Here is a 24351-nt window from a genome sequence, read left to right as displayed (position 1 = left end):
CCCCCCCCCCCAGCCCTGGGGCCTCTCAGGACTGGCCTGGGTTCCCCTCCGGCTTCTTGGCCATTTGGTCTGACTGGTATCTCCAGATCCTCCCATGGCCTTGTCCAGGCCTGATTTTTCACCTGCCTTCCCACCGTCCCCAAGTGGAGACTCTTTCCCTGGAACTCTGCCCCTTCTCCCAGCTCAGGTGCCCTCCTCCGGGGCTCACTCTGTTGGTCTGGCTTTTGAGGCCCCTCTTCTCATACCCTTCGCTTTCTGACCACGACAGAACCGCTGTCCCCACTCAGTAAACACCTGGAGCTCACTCTGGTCTCTAGGACCAGATCTACAACCCTCCACATGGCATTCAAGGCCTTCCAGAACCTCCCCAGTCTTCTCCCACGCTGGGCTGCCCCACTTCTGCTCCAGACAACAACCCTGACCCTCCCCCCAGGAAGCTCGACTGCGGCCCTGTCTCAGGTTGGCCGGGTCAGACATTTGTCCACGGGCGCTCCTTTTCCTGCCTTCCCAAAGGGAACGGAGAATCTGGAGCTGCAGGCGGCGACTCCGGCAGCACCCTGGCATCACCACTGGAGCCGGCGTCCCAGAACTGCCCGGCCGGACGCCCGGGTCTCCGCGGCAGCCACAGGCAGCCTTCTCTGTGGCGATCGGCTCCCCAACCCCTCAGAATCCAACCCCCCAAGCCAGGCCCCCAGCCTCTTCTGTCCCGGCCTGGTTTCTGTGACCCACTTTCTTGGGAGAGAGCTTGGAATGGTTGGCCCAGCCCTTCCACGTCTCACTTTACAGGTGAGAAAACTTGGGGGAAGAGGGACAAGCGCTTCTCCAGGGTCACGCAGCTAGCTGAGCCCTGAGGCCCCCTCCCCCCAACTCCAGGCACCACGGTCCCCCCTCGCTGCCGCAGGCTCCCGCAATGACTTTGGTCTTCTCATCTTGCTCAAGGCAGTTGCCAAAGTACAGGGTTTAATGGAAAAAAGCAGGGGCCCAGCGATCCCTGACCTCACACCAGCCCACAAAACAGCGCCTCTCAAATCCACTCAGCATTGCTCCCGGATGCCGGGCCCGCTGGCGGGCCAGGGTGCTGGCCGAGCACCACGGGGTGAGCACCGGGAAGAACTCCCAGAGCACCATTGGAGGTGACGTCACAAACTAGGGAGCAAGGGAGGAAAGCGCCTGGCAGCTCTACGGGGGCTATGGCAGCTCGGACCTGCTGAGGGGCAGAGAAGAACTCGGGGCGGGGGGGGGGGGGGGGGAGGAGGACCCGGGGCGGGGGGGGGGGGGGGGAGAGTAAAACACCCCAAAAAACGAGTCTGCACCAACAAAGGAACCAAGGAGGCAAGACTGGAGAAAAGCGCCTTGAATGAAATCAGTGATGCAAAGGTTTGGGACCAAGGGCCTTCCAGCAGCTGACAGTCAGGGGACGTGCCCCAAACGAATGACGATCAGAAAGGGCACCCTGGAAGCCCTTGCAGCTCTGTCCGCACCTGCCGCCTGCCAGACAAAGCTCACGCCCTGCTGACGAGCCCAGAGCGGGCACCGACACGGACGGGCATCTTCCCGGGCTGCACAGCCTGTGGGCGACAGCTCCTTTGTCTTGAGGGTGAGAAAAGAGATACATTTATTGATTTAAAAAAAAAAAAGCTTCTGAAGGGGGACCTGGTCCTCCTGGGAGCAGCCAGGACCCGTGCCCAGAAGTCCCTGGGCATCTCACGGGGAGCACAGAGCGGAGGCCCTCGGGGCACCCGGACATTTCGGGCAGCTCCTTTCCCAGAGACAGTCGGAGAACTGAGACTCAGAGCCCGGCCAAGGCTGATTATGGGGCTGACCGCTCAACATGAAGGCTCGGAGAAGCTCGGGAAGATGTTCGGAGCCCTCCCGGCCACAGCTTGGCAACTGACAGCGAGAATGAGGATGGGGACCAAAAGGGTCGGGACCATTCCCAGGGGTGACCAGGATGAAATCCAGACCAAGAGCTCCCCAGAGAAGCGCCCCCGAACATGTGTGCTTTCCAGCAGGCAGACAGGCAGGCTTGTGAGCAGCAGGAGCCGCAGTTCTGGTGTTTCCCTTCCGTGGCCAGCAGACAAGCCTGTCTCATGAGCGGCAGGAGCACGTGGGACGCTCGGGCCGGCAGCCTCCAATGCGTCCCAACAGCTCTGGAGGAAGACCCGGGAGCACGTGGGTGGGCACGAGCCCAGGAGAGCCGCTGGGTAGGGCCAGCCAAGGGCCAAGTCGGCTTCAAGCTCAAAGAAAGGAGGCCAGGCTGCCCCAGATCCAGGAGACGAGCAGGTCACCCCAGCGGGCGGGCGGTCTCAGCCGGCCTGCACAAGGCCAAGGAGCAGAGGGGAGGCCTCCCAAGGGCGCGCCTTCCTCCCAGGATGTGAGAGCCCCCAGGCTGACAGCTGAGGCAGGCAGGGCCCCACCCAGAGTCTAGACCTGCCCCAAGATGGGATCGTAGTGGGACGCTGCAGAGGGAAAGCCCCCGGCACCGTATCGAATCTGGGAGGCGAGAGGAACACAGAGCTGCTTCCGCCCACCAGCCCGGCTCTCAGGAGTAGCGGGGAAGCTCACCAGGAGGGTCTGGGGCCGAGCTCCCCGTGTCCGCCCAACGGTCACGCTGCAGTATCCGGAAGCAGGCCAGGGCTGGACCAGGAAACCTCAGGCTTCTGCCAGGGAAGCCGATGGAACATCCAAGTGAAAAAAGGCCTGGGTCAGAGCGCTGCGGGACAGCCGTGCACAGGGAGCTCAGAGACGGGGGACGGGGAGTGGGTGTGGGGGGAGTGGCCAGAGAGGGTGAAGAACCTGATCCACAGTATCCCAGAGAGGTCAAGCAGAACCAGAACCAGACCTGACCACTCATCCCTGGTCGCTCTGGGAAGAGCGCACGGGGGCGAGGCGGCGAGAGGGAAGGGAGGAGCAGAGCTGAAGGCAGGAGACTTCCAGGGGGTTTGTGGGGAGAGAGGCGGCTGAGACCTGGGCCAAAGGCCATGGACAGAATGAGGAGGAGGGCTGGGGAGGAGGGGCGCAGGGATGAAGGGAGTCAGGGAGGACTACACAGTACATACTCTTAGGGGGAGCCAGTCCACTTTTCCCACTGCTGCTCAGCAGCACAAGGAGGACCAAGGCAAAGGATGCTGGGAGGGATCCCAGCTAGAGGAAAAAAGGTGGGGCAAAGTGCTGTCCTCAGCAAACTGACTAATGAAGGAGTCCTGGGCAAGAAGGGGACTTCAGGGGGGGGTCAAGCAGGGAGACTCCCCGGAAGTCATTCCTAACAGTAACAGGCAGCCAAAGGGAACTCTGGGGGGGACAGCGGAAGTCATAGAGGCAGCCAAAGGGAAGTTTGGGGACAACGGGGAGACTCCCCGGAAGTCATTCCTAACAGTAACAGGCAGCCAAAGGGAACTCTGGGGGGGACAGCGGGGAGACTCCCCGGAAGTCATAGAGGCAGCCAAAGGGAAGTTTGGGGACAGCGGGGAGACTCCCCGGAAGTCATTCCTAACAGTAACAGGCAGCCAAAGGGAACTCTGGGGGGACAGCGGGGAGACCCCCCGGAAGTCACAGAGGCAGCCAAAGGGAACTCTGGGGGGACAGAGGGGAGATTCCCCGGAAGTCATTCCTAACAGTAACAGGCAGCCAAAGGAACTCTGGGGGACAGAGGGAGACCTCCTGGAAGTCATTCCTAACAGTAACAGAGGCAGCCAGAGGGAACTCTGGGGGGACAGCGGGGAGACTCCCCGGAAGTCATTCCTAACAGTAACAGAGGCAGCCAGAGGGAACTCTGGGGACAGCGGGGAGACTCCCCGGAAGTCATTCCTAACAGTAACAGAGGCAGCCAGAGGGAACTCTGGGGGACAAGGGAGACTCCTGGAAGTCATTCCTAACAGTAAAGAGGCAGCCAGAGGGAACCTGGGGGACAGGGAGACTCCCGGAAGTCATTCCCTAACAGTACAGAGGCAGCCAGAGGGAACTCTGGGGGGACAGCGGGGAGACTCCCCGGAAGTCATTCCTAACAGTAACAGAGGCAGCCAGAGGGAACTCTGGGGGGACAGCGGGGAGACTCCCCGGAAGTCATTCCTAACAGTAACAGAGGCAGCCAGAGGGAACTCTGGGGGGACAGCGGGGAGACTCCCCGGAAGTCACAGAGGCAGCCAAAGGGAACTCTGGGGGGACAGCGGGGAGACTCCCCGGAAGTCATTCCTAACAGTAACAGAGGCAGCCAGAGGGAACTCTGGGGGGGACAGCGGGGAGACTCCCCGGAAATCATTCCCAACAGTAACAGAGGCAGCCAGAGGGAACTCTGGGGGGACAGCGGGGAGACTCCCCGGAAGTCATTCCTAACAGTAACAGAGGCAGCCAGAGGGAATTTGGGGACAGCGGGGACTCTAAGCTCCTCAACAGTAACAGAGGCAGCCAGAGGGAACTCTGGGGGGGACAGCGGGGAGACTGCCCGGAAATCATTCCCAACAGTAACAGAGGCAGCCAGAGGGAACTCTGGGGGGACAGCGGGGAGACTCCCCGGAAGGCGCCCCAGGAACCAGGAAAACCATCATTAGACAACAATGCCAACCCAGGAGGCCGAAGTGGCGCAAGAGTCCTGACTCAGCCCCTCCCGGCGGAGGTGGGGCGCGTCTGGAGCCCATCTGTCCAACCTGTTGCCTAACTCCGGCGGGCCGGGGCTCTCGGCCCCTGACTCCTTCTCTGCGGGGGAGGGGGCGGTCAGGGAAGGGGGTGAAGCCGCGGGAGGGCAGAGCGGTGACAGCCGCGCCCCGGCCGGTGCCAAGAAGCGGGCGAGGCCCCGCGCCCTCAGAGGCGCCCCCGCAGCTCCCTCTGGGCCCCCTCCTGCCCGGCTCCCTTAGCCAAGCGCACCCACGGGTCCCCGCGGGGCGGCCGGAGCCCCTGGGCGCACAGATAACGAGCGGGGGCGGGGGGAGCGGGCAGAGGGCAGAGTGCGAATTCCGCCCGGTCCCTGGCCGGCCTCGGGCCCCCGCACGGGGAGGGGGACGGGGGTCCCAGCGGCGCGCGGCCGGCCGGGCTCAGCCCTCCCAGGGGCAGCGCGCTCCGAGGGCCCCGGCGCTCTCGCCCGTACAATGGGCGCAGAACCTCGGGCCCGGGCGGGAGCGCCGACGGCGGGGGAGGGGGCGCCTCCTTCTCCCCGGGCCCCCGCGGCCCCCCGGAGCGAGCCCTGCCCCTCCCCCGCGGCCCCTCGGAGCGAACCCTGCCCCTCCCCCGCGGCCCCCGGAGCGAACCCTGCCCCTCCCCGCGGCCCCCCCCCCAGAGCGAACCCTGCCCCTCCCCGCGACCCCGGAGCGAACCCTGCCCCTCCCCTGCGGCCCCCGAGCGAGCCCTGCCCCTCCCCCGCCGCAGAGAAGCAGGCAGACGGCGGGCGCTCCAGAAGCGCCGGCGCGGGTTCCGGCTCTTACCCGGGCGTCGTCCAGGTCCCCGTCTCCGGTCGCCGCCCCCGGGCCCGCCTTGGCCCCGGCCGCGCGGCTCCGGGAGGAGCGCGTGCGGGAGGAGATGAAGTGCCCGCCTCCGGCCCCGGCTGCGCCGCCGGCCGCCCCGCCGGCCCCTCCGGCCCCGGGCCCGGCCGCCTTTCCGCCCAGGAGGCGCAGCGCGCTCTTCCGGGTGTTCACCATGGCCGCCCGGCTCGCCTCGCCGCTCGGGCCCGCGGGCGCTGGCAGCAGCGCAGGCCCCGGCCCGGCCCCGGCCCCGCCGCCTTGTCAGCGGCCTCGGGAGCGGCCCAGCGGAGCCGCCATCGTTCCCCTTTCTCTGGCGCGCGCGCTCCCGACGCCCGCGGGACGGGACGGGACGGGACGGGAGCCTGGGGGCGGGCGTGCGTGCGGGCGTGCGTGCGTCACGGCGCGAGCCGGGCGTCAGCGGCGGAACGGGGCGCACTTGCGCGCGCAGCTGAGAGCGCGGAAACAGCGGTGCGTGCGCGCCGCCCGCGGCGCGTGGGCCGCGCGCGCGCACCGGCGCTGCTCGCTCCGATTTAGGCCCCGCCCCCGCCCGGCGCTCTAGCTCTCTATGGTGGCGGGAGGCCCTGGACCGGCAGGTCTGAGATGCGAAAACCGAGGCCTCCCGGGGAGAAGGGGGGAGGGGCGGCCGAGGGGGGCCCGGCGCAGGAGAGGGCCGCCATCCCCAACCCAGGAGCCAAGGGGCAGAGGGAGCCCCGAGAGGCTCCCGGGACCCGGGGGAGAGCCGCAGGGCTCCGACCCGGCCCCGCCCCCGCCCGCCTGGGGCCGCAAGTTGTGTGAAGGGTCGGTCGTGAGCCCGCCCCGCGAGGGAGGGTCCGGCCCAGGGGGACTGAGGGACACGCGCAACAACATGCAGAGGGTTCTAAAGGAAACCCGGTGTGCGGGCGCGCGGGGAGCGCCGGGTCCCTGAGCCAAGGCATTCAGGGTTAGAGTCGGGAGTCGGGTTAGGGTTAGAGTCAGCCCCGGGGGAGCCGAGGGCGGGGGTCCTAAAGGAAAGTTGGGCCAGGCTCAGCGAGCGCGCAGGGCCTCCTCCCGCGGCCAGGACGCGTCCGTGCCCGCTCTCTCTCCCGCTGCGTTCTCCGGGCGATCGGCGCTCGGGGCCTTGCCCAGGGCCGCACAGCTCGGTGTCAGAGGCTGAATTTGAGCTCGGTTGAGCGGGAGGTTGAAGCCTCCCGGTCTCGGGGCCGCGCTCTAACCGTACACCATCCCCTCGGTCTCAGCCCCTCACGAGCCGGGGCCACTCTCCCAAGGGCCGTTCTCGGCATGCTATCCCTATCCGCCACGAGTTCCTCCTGGGCTCCCGGGGCCCGGGACACCCCCCAAGCAGGTCTCACGGGAGGCGCCCCGGACCCTGGGCGACCTCTCTCCTCTCCCGCCCCATCCTCCTCCGCTCCCCTGGACGCGACGACCCTCTCGGCGCTGCCCGCGGAGCTCGGGCTCCAGCCGTCGCTCAGCCCTCTCGGACCCGACGTCCCGCAGAGCCCCGCAGCCCGCCCCCAGCCCCTCCCTGGGGCCCTCCTGCCCCCCCGGGCCCCGCCCGCCAGGGTTGAGGGCCCCCTCCCCCGCCCCCGGCCCCAACCCCGGGCCGGCCCCTGGGCTGAAAGGCCCCTTCCCGGGGCCGGGGGCCCTCGGGTGGGGGGGCGGCCGGGGCCTCCCCCCCCGCCCGGGTCCCTGGGTGGGCCGCCCTCCCCCGCGGGCCCTGGCTCCCCCGCCGGGGCCCCGGGGCGGCGCACGCGCGTGCACGTCCGGCCCGGAGCCCAGAGGCGGAGGAGAAGCAAAGGTCCGCTCTGAGGGCTCGGGCTGGGAAACTGAGCGGCGTCCCAGCGGTGCAGACGCGAGCGGGCGGGTGAGGAAGGGGCCGAGCGGCGGGGGGAGGGGAGGGGACTGCTGGCGGGGCTCGGGAGCGGGACGCGTTCGGAGCCGGGCCGCAGACGCAGCGTCCGAAGAGAGCTGAGCCAGGGACTGGGGGGCGGGGGCCAGGCTGCCCCCGGGGCTCCCGGGAGGTCCTTGGGGGCGCGCCCCGCCCCAGCCGGCCCGGAAAGCCGCCGAGGCTGGGAGACCCCGGGGCCAGAGGAGCCGGGGAGGCCGGGGAAGTGAGTCAGCCCGGGGGCCGGGCGAGGAGAGGAGGCGGCCGAGTACAGGGCGGGTCAGAGGGCGCTCCCTGGCCTGGGGGGAGGGGGATCTGGGACCCCGGAACGCGGGGGCGGTTCTGAGCAGCACGTTTTCCGGAGGAGGGTCAGCCTGGGCCCGGAGGGCGTCTCCCCCCACCCTTCCCAGGCGTCTGTGGGCCAGTCTGCCCGCAGCCCCTCCCCCAACTCCTCCTCGTCTCCTCCTTGGCGCTGGGGGGGGGGGGGGGCCCCTCCCCCCACCAGGAGAAGCCCAGGTGTTTTCGGAGGAGCACTGTCTCTGTTTTGGTCATTTTCACATGTTTCCTCCCCCTCCTCCGTCCCGGTGGTTCCCTACCCGAGGATGGCTCCCTTAAGCATCTGCATCCAGCTTGTCACATCCGTGGCCCCCCACCTCCGCCATGAGGTTTCCAAGAGACACTCGGCGTCCTTTCCGGTTCCGGCCCAACTGGGTCCTAGACGAAGGTGCTTAGCTTTGGCTCTCCCGGCCATTTCTGGGATTGCCCTTCTCCCGGCCGTGCTCAGCCCCGGCCCACACCTGCGGCATCAGTCCCTGCTTCTCTGTGTTCTCTGGCACAGAGCTTCAGTCCCCTCCCCCGTGACAGTAGCGGCTTTGGGCCCCTGGGAAACGGTCACTGTCGCCCATCTGTCTGGCCTCCGTCCCTCCTCCCAGTCTGAGACCGGAGGGAGGAGGGGGCCTTTAGATCCCGTTGTCACTCCCCGGTCGCCCGCCATGCCTGCTGGGCCAGTGCTGTCGGCTTCCCCGACTTCTCCCTGACGGTCTTAGTGAGACGGCAAGTCTCTGAGGAGCGTTGGCGCCTTGTCCGTTGGGGGTGGACGTGTATGCGTGAGTTTGCACACATCTCTCCCCACCGGCTTACACGCCTCTGTGTGTGCGCTGCACTTTCTGCTAGGTCTTGTCACGCTAGAGTATTTCTATTTCTATTGCATTTTCACATTTTGTATTTGTCCGTGTGTGTCTTGGACTTCAGGCCCCGCTTACACTTGCAAGGATTTCCCCCCAATTCTCAGTCTCCTCGTCGTCTGAGGCGCTTTGAGTTTGTGTCAAACTTGTTGGCTCGGAGCTCTCTGGCAACTGTTGCTCCAGCCCCCACCTGCTCTCGTGGCTCCAAAAGCAAGCTTTTCCCAGCACTCCCCGAAATTTTCTCAGAGCGTTCACCAGGTGAAGTGAAAAACGAGTATTTGTCCAATCCCTCGCAAGCCTTGAAGGCTCTAAAATGCACGCTCTTGCTGCTGTTGCTGTTTCTTGTGTTTTTCTTGATTGGGGCAAAGAGAGAGGTGTGGGCTTGACCACAAATAACATCACAAGATGAATGCTTGTGATAACAAGAGCCCAAGAGGGGCCACTCGGGAAGCATTTGGTAGGTACCTACTATGTGCCAGACACTGTGTGTGCTAAGTGCTAGGGACACAGACAGCCCCTATCTCCAGAGAACCCTCAGCTTCATGGAGGAGCCCGGCAAACAAACAGGCTTTAGGCCAGCTGGAGGAAGGGAGTAATCAGGGGATGTTGCCCAAGACCGGCCCCTCTCGGGGAGGACCACCACGCCCTCTCCCCCAGCAGCCTTCTCTGGGGCTGTCCACCAGATCCACTCAGCTCTCCTGTGGCTGTAGCACATGCAGCGGCCACATCCCAGCAGAAGGTCTGAACCGGGTCGGGGGTCACTGAGACCCGCAAACCTGTGGGTGAGTTAGGGGAGCGTCTGCCCCAAACCTATGAAGAGATGCCCCCAGAAAGGGTGGGGGAGAAAGTTTGGTCTATGGCCCTAACACACTAAAGCGGGGGCTGAGGAAGGCAGAGGCTTGGGAGACAGGGGAGATCCCAGGGTCCTCTGCTGCACCCCAAGCCTTTGCCACTCATCCTGACTTCCCTCCCGCCACTGGAATTGTCACTCTGAGTGACTCTGCCTCTCTTAAATTCAATTGACACACAAGTCAGAGGGCCTAGCCCGCACCTTTGTACCTTTTCTGCCTATCTCCAAGTCCTGGGCCAGCAGGTAAGAGACAAGACCGCAGGGGCAGAAGCACTGGGAGCTGTCATCGCGGTGGCACAGGCCAGAGGGTCGTTTTCTCCCTGGGAGCAGCCCCCGGGGTCTGAGCAGCTGCTGCTCGCCTCACAGTGTGAAGAAGGGCCTGGAAAAGGGACCCTAAAACCGATCTGTGTCACCTACCCTAGCCCGATTCCTGCAGCAGCCAGGGAAGCCCTGAGACTAAAACCCAAACAAACCCAGCCCTTTCAGGCAAGATGATCCCACCCACTCGGGTGTGCGTATGAAATCGGGGAAAGCTGCACAGGACCAGCTTTTGCTGCAAGAGAGCTTGGCGGGCATCCCATCCAAACAGCAGCCCCAGGGAAGCAAGACCCATAAAATTGCCTGAAGTTTCCCTGAGGGAATCCGGTGAAGGCGAGTAGCATGAAGCTGGTGTAGGATTTTCAGTCAAAATTCATCTCGGCACCAAGGACGGCTGCCCCCACTGGGCATGACGGTCGGGCTCAGGACTGTGCAGTTGCCATTGTGGGAAGAGACACGCCACCGTCCTCAGTGCTCCCACCGTGACAGACCCTGCTGAGGTCCGAGACCTCTAGGCCGCAAGGGTCTCTACCCTTGCCATCAGTGTGCCGGAAGGGGACGACTCTATCATTCTGGGTTACATTAGTGCTAGAGTGGGCCTTGGGGGGAATGGCGTTGGAAACGGGAACATCAGTGGTCGCTGAAGTGTCATTCGTCCCATGACCTCCTCATCCCAGACGCTGCATGGATGACCCTCACCACAAACAGTTGTAGGTAATCGTGGGGAGGAGAGACAACTGGTGCGAGAGTGACGGGGGCAAGAGGGGTGCAGAGTGCCGGCTGATCACAGAGCCAGCCTTTTCAGGCTGAATATTCATATTCAACGAAAGCACCAACCCAAAAGCAAAAAGATTACCGGAAGACTTAACATCCACATCCACATCCACAGGGTCAAGCACTCCTCCGGGGGAGCAGTTTTTGCCAGGTTGGAGGGAAAGCTGAGCCAGCACGTGTTTGGCAACAGTGGAGCCAACAAGGAGTGGGCAGCTTTCGGAGATCTCATATGTGGTGCCATATTTACTCCTCCGGGCCAGAACCCTCGCGAACATCAAGTCTGCTTCAATGAAAACTTGGGAGATTCAGAAGCTGCTCAATGAGAAACGAGAACTCCCAGGGTTTAGCAGCAGAGTCGGGCCTCCATCTCTCGGAAGGTAGCGATGGAGTTGCCCCTCAGTCTCTCATCTCTCAGAAGGCAGCATTCAGTTCCACCAGAAGTAAAGTGCAGATGAAACTTATGCAGATGCAGGGCTCTTTGACTCAGCAGGAAGGGGATGGAACTCCCTTATGCTGATGGCAACACTCCAGAGTGTTTTTTACGATGCCCTGAAGGCTGGTTATGGAGCAAAAGGCTACGCTATATCTCAGATACTCTGCTGATGCAGCCATGTGATTAGTCACAAGGACGGTGATCCTGGAAACTTCCAAAGTGACAGACCATCGGCAATCAAGGCTGAGGCCATTGACCCTTTCCCTCAGTCACTTGACCTCAGTCAGTCCTTCTCTAGACAGATGTCCAACTGAAGAAGAGATTTTCAGTGCCATCAGGCTCTTTCCATGGGACAAAGCTCCTGGTATGGTTCTGGTCCAGCTGAGATTCACATGGTTGGGGGATCCATTGCTAATATAAAAGCTAACTGAAATCTCCTGGGTTATATAGCGAGAGGAGGTCGGCCCGCAGGAGTTCAAGAGCTCCATTGTCCATCTCTATAAAGCAAAGGAAATGGGTTGGCCTGTGACGTCGCAGGGAGAGCTCTCTCGGTCATCGCTGGCAAGATTCTTGCCAGTCCTCTTCAGTGGCTGATCCTGCATCTGGAAGAAGGTCATCTCGCCGGGAGCCAGCGTGGCTTCAGAGGAGGTCAATGGGGGTTTGCTGCCCGACAACTCCAGGAGAAACGTCAGGAACAGCTCAGAGATCTGGACACGACACTTGTACATCTGACCAAGGCTTTGACACCATCATCAAGAGAGGTTAGGAAGAGGATATCAAGGTGTCGTCGCCCGGAGAAGTGCACCGGGTTTGTGTGCCAGGTTTCTGGCAGCACGCTGGCCTGGGCTTCGGTGGCGAATGGTGCCATTTCACTTTCTCACCAACCAGAGTGGAAGCACTCCCCCTTCCATGCTTTTTAGCTTGCAGTTCAACAGTGTTGTCAGATGTCTTCAGGGAGGATGAAACGGCCTCAGGGTCAGCCGCCACACCCATGCTAAATGATGTCACTTGAAAAAGCTTGGGAGGGAGAGTTGGTGGGTGACTGGCTGATTGTGGAGCAAACTTGGACTTTGAGCAGCAACATCGTGAATGGAGGAGTCTCTTCTCCTCTTGCATATTTTGCCCTAATGGTGAGCACCAAGAACATGTGGATGTTCTGCCCTCCGCATGGGGACCAATGGTTACAGCAAATGGAAAAGTGAATGAGTCCTTTACCCTGGCGGGATACACAGTGATAATGAGGTTGACCCACCGTCGGGGCAGGTTCAGTGTTTCAAAGGCTCCGAAGGAAAGTGTGGGGGAGAGAAGATATTAGACTGACCACCTGGCTGGAGGTTTACAGAGCCCTTGTCCCGACAGCTGTTGTATGGACGATCTGCCCGCGCTGTGCCAGGAAACCAAATCTATCTGGCTCACCTTGGGAACTTGGGAAGGTTCTGCAGCCCACCAACAGCACCAAGTCCTTTCCCTTGTTGAATGCTGAGCGCTCAAACCCACTGCAAAACTTGGACGGGCTGACTGTTGCTTGAATGCCCAATATCTCTTGCCAAAAAGACTCTTTCAGAAAATGGACAAATGCTCACGGGGAGGCTAGAAGAAGCGATACAAGGACACTCCCAAGGTCTCTCTTAAGAACTTTAGAATTGATTGTATCACACGGGAGACCCTGGCCCAGGACCACTCTCATTAGGGAAGGGGACGTGCCCTAGGAGCAAAGTAGGATGGTATCAGGTCAGAAGAAACCTGAGATGTGCAGCATCAGAGAAGCTCCCCAAGGTTCACAGGGACCCTGCATCTGACCAGAGGCAGAACGGCCCCAGCTTGTGTGGATCTGAGCGACCCCAGCCGGATGCGCCGACTCTGACACGGTGCTGACCTTGTTTGTCTGTAGTCCGCTGAAGTAATGGGCAGAAGGAGGGAGATCAGCACCGGCTTCCTCTAGAAGGGACTTACAGGGAGCCGGAGAAGCCGGGAAGCAGAGTGAGGAGGAAGAGTTTCAGGCATGGGGAGTGGTCAGAGCAATGAAGAACGGGAAGGGAAGTCCTGAGGGCCTTTGGATGCCCACAGAGCACTTTATATTTGGTCCGGGAAGCCCTAGGCTGGTTTTATGTGCAGGGCAATGACGTGGTCAGACCTTCAGTTAGGAAAATCACTTGGTGCAGTAGAAGATACCAGCACAGTTGGGAAGCCCTGAGTTCAAATCCAGTCTCAGACACTAAGGAGCTGTTGGTCCTGGGCAAGTCACTCCCCCTGTCTGACTCAGTTTCTTCATCTGTACAGTGAGCTGGAGAAGGAAATGGCAGATCATTGCAGAATCTCTGCAAATGGGTCATGAAAAGTTGAACACAACGAAACAAGGAGGGAAACCATAGGCTTGGGAACCCAAGGTTACTGCATTAAGATTTAGCGGCTGATGGAATGGGGCTTCCCCTCTAAGGCTTGTGACTTGCAGCCACCTAGGAGTTCTCTCTGCTTGGCCAGGTCCCCACAAGGTTTGAATTCTGCTGACCTTTTAGCGCCAGGGAATGGATGCCTGCCTCAGGCTCTCCTCTCTCTGGGGAGCCAGGAGCCGAAGGTCAGCCCAAGAGGGGATACTAGCTCCTTTAGCCTCTGCAGGGGAATGTTCAGAAGATCCTGTGGTAGTTAAGCTGCTGTCCACCTGGAAGGTCCCTGGGAGAGCAAATGGACCCATTCACAACTGGGGGGAAGTCCATGGATTTTGATTTAGGCTGGAGGAAGAAAGGCTTGAGAGGGCAACGCCCGACCCGCAGAAGAGCGTTTCCTTCGGTTCTGAGTGGCTCCAGAGAGCGGCCCACTGGGAGCTGGAGCAGCTGGTGCAAACGGCCCTTTCTGCCTCAGACTCTGATCTTTACAAAATCAAGAAAGCCCAGCTCTTGTCCAGGATAGAAACAAAGAGGAGGATGAAGATGTTCTCTTGCTGTGGCCAGTGTTGGAGCCTCCCCGGTTCCCTGGAGCCCAGAGAAAGGCAGGCCCGCCCTCCCGTACCTTGTATTTTAGGGGAGAAGGGCCATTGGCCAACCACAGAAGCCTTGAAGCCAAATCCAGGGAAGGGGGCTGGTGGTCTGGAGGGGCAGCAGGATCCTGGCCCCAGTGTGAGGGGCGGCCCTCTCTGCTGCCAGGGGCTTCAGCTCCCCTCCTCACCCATGAATGCTAAGGCCCCGATGCCACCTCTGAGACCAGCAGGGGCTCCCTTTGGGGCCCTCTCACAGGGCAGGAATAGATGCCCATAATTCTGTTAAGGCTCTGGGCTGCCCCTCAATCCTCAGGAGAAGCTAGTAGTCAGACCAAGCTGGAAACCCTGTCGTCCTCCTGCTCCTCCCCCTTTTCCCCTCTTCATCCTTCTCCCCTTCCTCCTCCTCCTCCTTTGTTCTCACCCTCAGAGACTGTGCTAATCTTGCTAAAGGCCACGATATAACATTTTGCCCATTGCTCGGGCAAGGGAAGCATGTCCGACTGGCCCAGGTTGCATGCTGGGGGATCTGGCCCCGGGGCGTCACCGAAGGGGGCCGAACCCTTCTTTCTCCCAAGAGTGGGGCTCTGCGGCCCAGGGAACGGCCTCCCTGCTCCCGAGCTCAGCTCTCCCGGGCCCTCGCCCTTCAAGTGCCTGGCCCTTGGCTGAGCTTAGTGAGCTGGCCGCTGTCAGAGGGTGGAGTGGACAAAGCCGGCCCGAGGCACCGGGCAGCGCCCAGAGGAACCCTCCCCTGCCGAGCTTAGTTGGTTGTGCCGGAATGGGCCCCTTTTTTTCTTTTTACAAACTTTAATCCTGTGATTATGCAGAACGACTTTTCAGTGTGTAAGGAGACCTTTTCTTTCCCAAAGCTCACTTGTGCTCCCTCCCCCTCTCAGGGTGTGATTCAGAGATCCAGACTGCTGGGGGGGGGGGGGGGGGGGGGGAATTTTCCGGGAGCGGGATCAGCACCATGGACAGCAGGATTTGCGCCTCAAGTCTCCCAGTCAGTGGCTGGAGGCTGGGAGGCGCCTGAAGGGGCCGCCTTTATGCCTTGGGAGCCCGTGACACCCCCCCACCTCCCCCACCCCCGGAAGCTTGTAGCCTCCTCCAGGCTGAAGTGCTTTTTCATAAGGTCCTATGGATCCCCTCTATCACACCCGCTCTGAGTCCTTCTCTGTCCCAGGCATCTGACAGTGAGTTCTGAACCCACGTGTGCCATTTACCAGACCTGGGGTTGCCGGATACTCTCCTGGGAGCTCATCCCTGTGGACTCCCGTTTACTTGTCCGGACTTTATTTGTTGGGATAGCTGTCTTCCTCCTCTTCCCCTTCTCCTCTCCTTGCTCTCACCCACCCCTCTTCCTCTCCCTCCTTCTTCTTCCTCCTCCCCTTTTCCTCTTCTCCCCCCTCTTTTTCCCCTCCTCTTCCTGCTCCTCCTCATGCCCAGAATGCTCTGGCCCCCTCACCCTCATTACCAGGTCCCTCCTTCCCTTGGCTGCCTCAGCCTTTGTAGGCGAAGAAGGCCGGTCTCCAGCAGCCAGCCTGCCAGAAGCTTTCATCTCCTCCTCTCACTTGCTCCTCATCCCAGTCCTGTGAAGGTAAATGCTATTATTAGCCCAGTTGCATCTGACTCCTTTCATCTTTTGTTTTTATCTTGCCTCTATTTCTTAATTTAGCCCTTCGCTCTCACAGGGAGCCACTCCTTAGAGCAAAGACTTTTAAAGGGAATTTTCCAAAAGCAGAACTGAGCCAAGTCCACCGTATATGGCAACGTGTTCCCCTCCCCATCCGGAGCCCTTTAGTTCTGTAAGGAAGAGGGGAAGGTGCACTTTCCAAAGCCGGCTCCTGCCCCCTGGCCCACCCGGCTCCTGCCTCCTGGCCCACCTGGCTCCTGCCTGGCAGATAGGGCTTTCGTGGCTGTTTTGTTCCTGCCCTTCTCTCCTGCCTCCCATTTGGAGATCTGCTTTAGGACTAGACACAAGTGCAGGCTGGCCCGCCCATCAGATCTATGCCGGGAAAGGAGTCCCCTCTGTGTCGGAGCAGGAAATGATATCGAGAATGGAAGCTCCTTGAGGCAGAACTTGTCCCGCTTGTGCATTTGCATTCCCAGGGCCTGGGCATCATGGGACCTGAATAGCCACATGAGGCTGTGGTTAGAACTCTAGGCTTGAGCCCAGAAGTCTTAAGTTCAATATGGCCATAGTCACTCTTATGCCAAATGACAATGGACAGGCCATTAAACCTCTTAGGCCATTAGGCCTAAGTTCCCTCTTCTGGAACAGAGAGGATTAATGATACCCCTAACTCCCAAGATAATGCAAAGGGTTTCATTAGCCTTGAAGAGGCTATTTTTTTATTCCCTAATTTACTCTTCTCCAGGGCCAGTCTTGGTCAGGATTTATAGCATTTTCTCCCTTTTGTTTACTTAAGTAGTGAAGTTTAATTAAATTAACTTAAGACATTGTTTCTTGTCTTCCTGACTGCTGTTTTGTGGCCCAGGAATGTTCCTTTCTTCTATATTCTTTCCAGCTCTTGGATAAAGGCTGAAATAAGCTTTTGGTGAATGAACGAGTGAAGAATGGGCCGAGTTCTGGGGTGCAAGGCTTCTCCTGCTCCCCAGAGGCTTCTCTTCCAGGGGGTGACTGGCAGAGCGTGGAGCCAAGGGCCAGGCCGGAGTGGCGGGGACATCTCCTCTGGAACCACATGGGGAGAAAGCTGCCCAGCTTGCAGGCAGAGAAGGGTTTACTAGAAGAGACTTTTACAGCCCTTCAAATGGGACGGAGGGCCTTCACTCTCCCAGCCTCCCATCTTTTGTCTTTGTTATCCCTTTGCGGGGCTTAAGTTGTTTTCCTTTGTATCTCACTCCTTATTGGTGTCTTGAGCAATCTTATGTAAATGGTTTACCATTCTTTTGAGATTTCTTTCCCAGCCTCTTTGTAATCTACTCATCCTGTCCCTAATCCCTCCAGCTCTGGCGGTCATCTGACCACTGCGCCTTGGTACTCCTCACCCTCAGCTCAGTGGGGAGGAAGGGCTCTGCATGTCCTGCTCCAGACGCTGCCTTTCCTCCTCACTGTTGGTTCCTGGTACCTCAGCGGGGAAGGGGGAGGGCCCGGAAGAGCAGAGGAGCCATCTCACTCTGCTTCGCTTTGCTCCCTCTTCGGTACCAGCCCCGTTGGCTGGATTCTGACTTCACGGTCGGAACAGGTTGGGGTAGAGACCGTCACTCTCACGGAGGGTACGTAAATGCTGCGGCCGTGGAGTGTGGGTGATGAGCGGAAAGGTCAGCGTTGGGAGGGACGAAGACCAGCGGCTCCCGGGCTCCCTGAGGCCCTTAAACAACAGTATCATTTTCAGATTCACGCCACTTTTGTTGCCAGTTGTATCATCCCATCCCCCCGTGAGCTGTCATTTGTGACGAAGGGGGGCAGTGCGGTCCTGCCCTCAGGGAGGCCGACAGGGTCTGTGGTCGGCCACGCTGAGCCTCCTCCCCCGCAGAGCGGGAAGGGGGAACCTGGCTGCCCGGAGGTAAAAGTCCATTTCTATTGAGGGCCTCTCTTTCTCACACCCTGCCTTCCCCAAGCGTCGGCCCACAGAACCAAGGGGACTTTAAAGAGCCATGGACCGCTAAGAGTGCGTAGGGCCAAGCCGGGCCCTCCTTAGTCCCTGTGACACCCCCTGTTGGCTCAGGGCACGCGGCTTTCTTGCCGCTCACTGGAGGAGCCCTTTTCGTGGCTCGGCTGCCTCCCCCTGCGGCTGTTCTGGCGGCCCTTCCTCAGGTTTCTCTAACCACCACCCTCGCCGACCCTCATGGCGCAGTCCGACCGCATCACGTTCGCGTCCCCGCGCTTGTTTAGTCGTACTTCACTCCAGGGGCTTCTGCTTTAATTCCCGTTCTTAACTATTTTTTTAAGTGCCACTAGAAGTATCGAGGTGCTAAATGAGTTCCTCATCACAGCCGACGCCCCGAGCATCCGGCCCTGCGGCCGCCGTGCAGCCCCGTGGCCCAGCTCCACCGGCAGCGGATGGCTGTGCTCGCTCCTCGGGGTCTTCGCCGGGGGCGGCCGTGGGTGAAGCCGGGCAGTCGGGATGGGCCGTTCTCTCTGCAGTCCTTCCCTCGAGAGCCTCCGACCGCCTCTGGGTGGGGGGACAAAGGGCTTGCGGTCTGAGGACGGTGGCCGGGTGATGGAGCCGGGAAGAGACGCTGTTGCTGACGTGGCTGCCTTCTCCTTTCACGTTTCAGCTGGGGCTGCCAGGATGAAAGAGGTGGAGAAGCTGGAAAGCCTGCGAGAAGACTGGTGAGTGAGGAGGGCCCGGCCTGGGCTTCCCTTCCCCCCTTCCCTGGCCCTCAGGTACTCTGCGCTTCCACTGGGTTGCACCCTGTGTCCTTGGGGAGCTGGAGCTGGAACCGTCTCTGGGCAGCTGCCATTTGCTTACTGGCGACAGGCTTTGGAGTTTGAGGACCCTGTGAGAGGCACAGGTTATTTCTCCCTGCCTCGGTTTCCCTCTCAGGTGCCTCCTCGCCCAGATTCTACCCACAATATGGACAATTTCAAAGTCTTTGGGGTTCATAGGGGAAAGAGGATGGGAAAGGAGTAGGCAGGTCCAGAGCCCCTGCTGTGCGCCGATGTGCTAGCGCTCTTTACAGTTATATTTTCGATCCTCACAACAAACCTGAGAAACAGGTGCTGTTAATGATCCCCATTTTACAATTGATAAAACCGAGGTAGACAGTGACTTTCCCAGACTCACAGCTAGGAAGTGTCTAAGGCTGACTCGACGCCCAGCATTCCACCCCCTGCACCAGCAGCTGTCTCTGGGGGGTCTTTGACCAATAGACTGCTTTGCCAGGCAAGTGTTCTTCCACCTGCACTAAGGGAAACCTCGGCGTCAGCCAGCCAGTGCTTCCTCCATGTGAGCCGCGCCCATGCCAGGAAGTGAGAAACGAAGGGCCGTGTGCCCTCGAACCTTCATCGTCCGCTCCCACGGCCCATTCTTCTCTATACACAGTGCTAGTGATCGGACGGCCCCCCAGCATCCCCCTGCCCCCACAGGGCCACTCACAGCTAATGAGAAGGGGCTTAGCACCTATAGGCCCGTCTGCACCTGAACCAGGGCCCCCTTTCCTGCCTGCTGGGCCTGGAGGGAGCCCCCGCCCCCTGCAGAAAAGTCAGTGTGTTGCGGGCAGCCAAAGGGGTCTGTGGGATGTCCGCAGGGGGCATGCCTGAATTCTGGGAAGGGCCCAAAGAAGCCCTTCCAGGGGAGAAACCCAAAACCTGCTTGGAGTGGGCAGCGAGGCTGCTGGCTCCCTCCAAGCCTGGGATCTTGCCTGGGACCGGGAGTGGTGGTCATGGCCACATCCCTGTTGTGGGGGTGCTGACCGGGGTGCTAGGAGGGGAATCATGGCCACAGCACTGGTGGCACTGACCAGGGTGCTGAAGGGGCTGCTAGGAGGGAATCTGCCATAATCCTATGTGGGTGCTGACCAGGGTGCTGAAGGGGCTGTGGGGAGGGGAATCACGGCCATTGTTCTGCGGGGGTGCTGACCAGGGTGCTGAGGGGGGCTGCTAGGAGGGGAATCATGGCCACAGCACTGATGGCACTGACCAGGGTGCTGAAGGGGCTGATAAGAGGGAATCATGGCCCTAGTCCTGGGGGGGGGCACTGACCAATGTGCTGAAGGGGCTACTAGGAGGGAATCACGGCCTTAGTCCTGTGGGGGTGCTGACCAGGGTGCTGTGAGGAGGGGGGTCACGGCCATATTTCTGTAAGGGTCTCCTTGCCTCTTCAGGGTTTGTGACTCTGGCGCTGAAGGGCAGCCCCTCCATGGCGGCCAGGCCAAAAGCTGTGAACTGCTCTTCGACAGCCTCTTGGAGGAAGCCCAGAAGGTTGGCACTGAGTGCTTGCCCTCTGCCGACAGGAAACAGGTGGGTGTCGGGTTCCCGGTCCCAACTTTTGACCCAGTTGCGGCTGGCCTCCGAAACTTAGCTCCCACCCAAGGACGGGGTGGGACTTTTGCAGGAAGTTGTGGGGGCTGGAGGGCCAAAGCAGCTCCCCACCTCAGGGGATGGGGACCCCAGACTCGAGCAGCCCCCCACCACGGGAGGTGGGGACCCCAGACTAGAGCCACCTGATCATCTCCTCTCCCTTTGGGGTAGCACCCTCCAGGGAGATGCCCAGAAACTACAATGTCTGGGGCGGGGGGCATCCAGAGGCTGGGGCCAGAGTAGTGGAGGACGGTCTGTCTGGGATGTGGCTCCCAGAGAAGGCTGGGAGGAGCGGGTGCCCGGGTGAGCCCCTCTGTGCTCGGCCCCAATTTCCCAGGGACATGCTGAAGCCTGAGGTCCAAAGGAAAACGGCCCACCTGGACGGTGTGGGGGAACCTGCCCCGGTGTGGATCACACTGTGCGGCTGCTGGGATTGCCCAGCTTTGGGGCCCGCTCGTAGGAGCCCCAGCTCTCGTTCCCAGCCTGGGGGATTGTCGGTCTCTGCCTCCCCAAGCTGAGGGCACTTCTTGGGGCTTCGGGGGAATCCCTTTGCCCTGGGGGGTGGCTCTGTTTCCAGGGACCAGGGAGATGCTTCCCAGCAGAATGTCCCGGGAGCCTGAGGTGGGCCCCACTGGCTCCTTTCTGGTGCATCTCCCCAGCAGGTAACCCTGGGGGTGACCGGCCTGACTGCCTCACTTTCCCTCAGGCTGACGTGAGTATTAAGCTCTGGAAGAACGGGTTCACCGTCAACGACGAGTTCCGCAGTTATGGGGACGGGGCCAGCCAGCAGTTCCTGAACGCCATTAGGAAAGGGTACGTGGCCAGGACGGAGCCTTGAGGGACCTGGTGACCGAGCATCCGAAGATGGGGGGGTGGGAGCTTTTTGTTGCCTCTCAGTTGTCCCAGAGTCCCTGGGGGTGGTGGGAGGCCCGAGGTCACTGCAGCGTCCCTCCCGGAAATGAAGGAAATCCTGCCAAGCATACAAGGGTGAAGGAAGCTCGAGGTCCACTGCCCGGCCTGCATTTGGGAGCCCGGAGAGGGCCAGGGGTCCTGGCTGTGGATCCTTTCCCCTCCCCCTCTCCTTTGCCATACCTCAGATCTCTGTGGCCAGGAGGGAATGAGGAGGGGCCGGGGAAGGCTTCCTGTAGGAGGGGGGACTTGGCTGGGACATAAAGGAAGCCAGGGAGGCCAGTGCTGGGACAGGAGAGAGGATGGTCAGCAGAGGAGTCCAGGAGGGGAGGATGAAAGGCTCCGGAGGCCAAGCAGAACCAGGTAGCCCGGGGCCTTCTGGGCCCCCTCCCTGGCGCCCCCCCCCCCCGGGCATTGCGGGGGCTTCCCTGGAGCTGGCTTCTGGGCCCAGTGAGCCTCCGGCTCCACCAGAAGGCCCGGTCCTCTCCTGTGGGAGGAGTCGCCCTTCCCCGTTCCTGCTTCCTTGAGCACTCTTGGGCCTTCTGCTGCTAACACGGGGCCGCCCTGCCCCCAGGAGGGCCCCAGAGCTGGCTCGGTGCGGTTTTCCCTCCTTCCCTTGCCCTGACTTCTGCTTTCCCCCAGGGAGCTGCCCCTGGAGCTGCAGGGCATGTTTGACAAGGAGGAGGTGGATGTGAAGGTGGAGGACAAGAAGAAGGAGGTCTATGTGTCCAAGAAGCCCGCCTTCCAGCCCTTCTCAGGGCTGGGCCACCGGCTGGGGAGGTAGGCGGGGGGCCCCCTTGGGCCTGGGGAAGAAGTTGCCCACAGGCTTTCCCCCGGGCATGGAGGTGGGGCACCCGCGGCCTCTCCAGCCCCCTCTGCGCAGAGACCCGCCCCGCTCTGGCGGCCCCCACGCCCCTGGGAGAGCCACTGCATTCTGGGCTCCAGCCTTTCCCCTTCTCCCGTAGCGCTACCCCAAGAATAGTTTCCAGGGTAAGCAGTGGGAACTCTGGGCACCCGAATCCTCCGAGCTCCGTCCCCTTGAACCCCTCGGAGCCCATCACCAGCGTCCAGATCTGGCTCGCCGATGGAAAGAGGCTCGTGCAGAGGTTCAACGTGTCCCACAGGTGTGTGCTGGGCAGGGGGCCGGGCCGGGGTTCAGGCTGTTGGGGGTCAGTCGGGGGGTCGGCCGGGGGTGCAGGCTCTGGGGGTCGGCCGGGGGGCTGGGCCGGGGATCTGGGTCTCTGACACTCACTCAGCTTGGCCTGAGAGAGAATTTACTGGCCTAGGAAGAGGGAGAGGGACCAGCCTGGAGGTCATAGGCCACGATGCTGCTGTTCCTCAGCTTCTCGCCATAATTAGGGCACGACTCCATTGCCCTCCAGGGGTATTTGTTATTCTGAAGGAGGAAGGCAGAGCTCAGGAGAGGGCCCCCATTGGGGACTCGAGCAGCACTGGAGGGAGGGGCCCTTTTCAGCCAATCAGCAGCTGCATTTAAGCAGCAAGAAATTGCAACTCAGGGTCAGCTGTTTCCATAGCAACCCCCTCAGCCCCCTTGGAAAAAGACCCCGCAAACGCTGAGCATGGGGAACTCATCCCTAGCATTGAGACCACCTGCTGACGTCACTAGACCTGAAGCTTTTGATAAAGGCCGCCGCCCTGCCGCCCTCCCGCCACAACGAGACTTTTCCCAGATGTGATGACTGTCGGGCCGAGGGCTGCTGGACCATGCCCTTCCCCGGGAAAAGGCCATGTCTGAACCCCCAAGCAGCACAGTCACCGGCGGCAGGCCTCCCAGCAGGCCCCAGCAAAGGGCCCGACCTTTTAGACAGGCCCCAGCAGTGAGACATGAGGGGGAGGCCGGAGCGGCAGCGGGCCCACCCCAGCGGCAGAAGCTGGAGCCGGCACGAGCTCTCCCCCCGTTAGGCCCCGGCGGGGGGGAGGAGGGCCCCCCTTTGCCAGTGGCCGGGAGTCCGTGCCCAGAGCAGGGTTAGAGAGGGCGCCCCTGCGGCGCCGGGTGGATCGGAGGGCCCCAAGCCGCGGCGTCCCAGAGCCAGGCCTGGCACGTGGGGCCCCGGCGGGAGCCGGCCGGGCGCTTCGCGAGCCCCAGCAGGGCAGCCGTCTGCACTCGGTTTCACCTTCACAAGCACCTGCTGGGGCAGGCCCGGTGCAGGCAGTGCAGACGCGGGGCAGGACGGGGTCTTCCGCTCTGCTAAGGACGAGGAATAACTTGGGGGCAGTTGAGCCAACACAAGGTTGAGCCAAGGGGGAAAGCTCGGAGTGCGGGGGCCAGATTTCACAGAGCTGGGCCTGAACCGGGTGGGGAGGGTGGGGGGAAGGGGAGGGTCCTTTGTCCTGGGGGACAGAGAAAGGGAAGCCCCCTAAATGCTCGGGCCTCCGGGGGAAGGAAGGGCTGGGACTGACGCTCACTCATTCTGCCTCCTCCCTTGCCAGGGTGAGCCACGTCCGAGACTTCATCAGGAAGTACGAGGGCCCCCAGAGGAGTCGGCCCTTCACGCTGGTCACCGCCCTTCCTGGCCTCAGGCTGCTGGATGACGCCCTCACGCTGGAGGAGGCGGAGCTGCAGAATGCCGTGGTCATCCAGAGGCGCCAGGCCCCTCACGCCGCCCTCCAGGGCCTGTCCTAGCCCCAGCTCCAGAGCCGCTGGCGGGGGGGTCCCTGGCCCGTCTGAGCTCTGGCAGACGTGGCTGCTCTCCAGCACCTCCGGGCCCTTTCCTCCCCAAGATCGCGGCCGGGAGCCAGGAGCGGCGGGAAGTGGCTGGACGGCAGGAAGCGGCTGGACGGCACGAGTCTTGGGTCTGGCTCGTTCTTAGGTGACTCTTAGAAACATTAGATGCTTCCCCTTCACCTGGCCCTGGGCCGGAGCCTCGGGTCCAACAAGCTCCCTGTGGCGTCCCTCTACCCCCACGAGGGGCCACTCCTCAGGGTCCCCCTCTGCCCGCCTCCGTCAAACAGGCCGGCTCCTGTCCGGAGCTCCAGGGGGCGCGGTGGCCGAGCTCCCCGGCCGCCCCCTGCAGGTTCTTTCTTTGTGGCGACTCTAAGTGTGAGCGATTAAGTCAGAGAAAGAAACAGGAGCTGAGCCCCCAAATGACCGAGGCCCCTCCCTTGTGGGGAGCCCCACATGGCACAGGCTCTTGTGGGCTTCGTGCTCCTGGAAAATGCTGCAAGGGACCCCAAGCCTTCCTCCAGCCCCGTCCTGCACCCGCAGCATGGCTCGCCCTTCCTTACGTTTGCGGAGAACGCCCAGAAACCCTCAGGAGAGTGGCGCTTTGCTCCCGGCGTATTAGGACAGCGGGCACCCCCAAACCCCCCATGCCAGATCCCTCGGGGACGTGGAGGAGGCCGCCTTGCTGGAGGACCGGCCACAGCCCCGGCGCTTGTCCCCCACCCTGCCTGGCAGTTTGGTTCCTCCCTCGGCATTGGCAGAATGCCTGGGGGACGGGCAGCAGCTCCTTTGGGAGGAGGGAGCGCCCGCTGGCCGGCCCTCAGGGGGAGCGGGGCTCTGAGCCTCAGACCGGAATCCCCTGGAACTGCGCAGCCCCCTCCCGCCCGGGCACGAGAGCTTCTCTGAGGGAG

At 61.7% G+C, this 24351-nt stretch overlaps 2 protein-coding genes across 5 annotated transcripts in view; one reads left to right on the top strand and one right to left on the bottom strand.

The window, feature by feature from the left end:
* The window catches only part of ATAD2B (ATPase family AAA domain containing 2B), a 60480-nt gene extending 54576 nt beyond the window's left edge, over positions 1 to 5904 (bottom strand). Inside the window, exon 1 of one of the 2 annotated variants that reach the window (XM_031949571.1) lies at positions 5415 to 5904. In XM_031949571.1, coding sequence (XP_031805431.1) covers positions 5415 to 5627 — 213 coding nt within the window. In that variant the 5' untranslated portion in view covers positions 5628 to 5904. The remainder of the gene's footprint in view (positions 1 to 5414) is intronic. The other variant, XM_031949572.1, reaches the window with a different exon arrangement.
* A 47-nt stretch (positions 5905 to 5951) lies between these two features.
* On the top strand, positions 5952 to 23831 carry UBXN2A (UBX domain protein 2A). 3 transcript variants are annotated; one of them, XM_031949573.1, is made up of 7 exons: positions 5952 to 6043; positions 18105 to 18159; positions 19653 to 19788; positions 20555 to 20661; positions 21400 to 21537; positions 21723 to 21881; positions 23209 to 23831. In XM_031949573.1, the coding sequence occupies exons 1-7, from the start codon at positions 6016 to 6018 to the stop codon at positions 23399 to 23401; spliced, it is 816 nt and encodes a 271-aa protein (XP_031805433.1). In that variant the 5' UTR covers positions 5952 to 6015; the 3' UTR covers positions 23402 to 23831. The 3 variants fall into 3 exon arrangements, with proteins under 3 accessions (XP_031805433.1, XP_031805435.1, XP_031805436.1); XM_031949575.1 differs by lacking the exon at positions 5952 to 6043 and adding an exon at positions 7188 to 7311; XM_031949576.1 differs by lacking the exon at positions 5952 to 6043 and adding an exon at positions 7205 to 7245.
* Positions 23832 to 24351: the final 520 nt, after the last annotated feature.

This window comes from Sarcophilus harrisii, chromosome 2, assembly GCF_902635505.1.
Source record: "Sarcophilus harrisii chromosome 2, mSarHar1.11, whole genome shotgun sequence".
Classification (NCBI taxonomy): domain Eukaryota; kingdom Metazoa; phylum Chordata; class Mammalia; order Dasyuromorphia; family Dasyuridae; genus Sarcophilus; species Sarcophilus harrisii.
This window is presented reverse-complemented; position numbering and strand designations above follow the sequence as displayed.

What these genes read in the sequence shown, in the direction of transcription:
- UBXN2A (XM_031949573.1), top strand. Translation starts at nt 6,016, where the DNA reads ATGGTGGCGGGAGGCCCTGGACCGGCAG. An exon ending in CCTCTGCCGACAGGAAACAG is followed by an intron (nt 19,789 to 20,554) that starts GTGGGTGTCGGG and finishes ACTTTCCCTCAG; the next exon opens with GCTGACGTGAGTATTAAGCT. An exon ending in AGGTTCAACGTGTCCCACAG is followed by an intron (nt 21,882 to 23,208) that starts GTGTGTGCTGGG and finishes CTCCCTTGCCAG; the next exon opens with GGTGAGCCACGTCCGAGACT.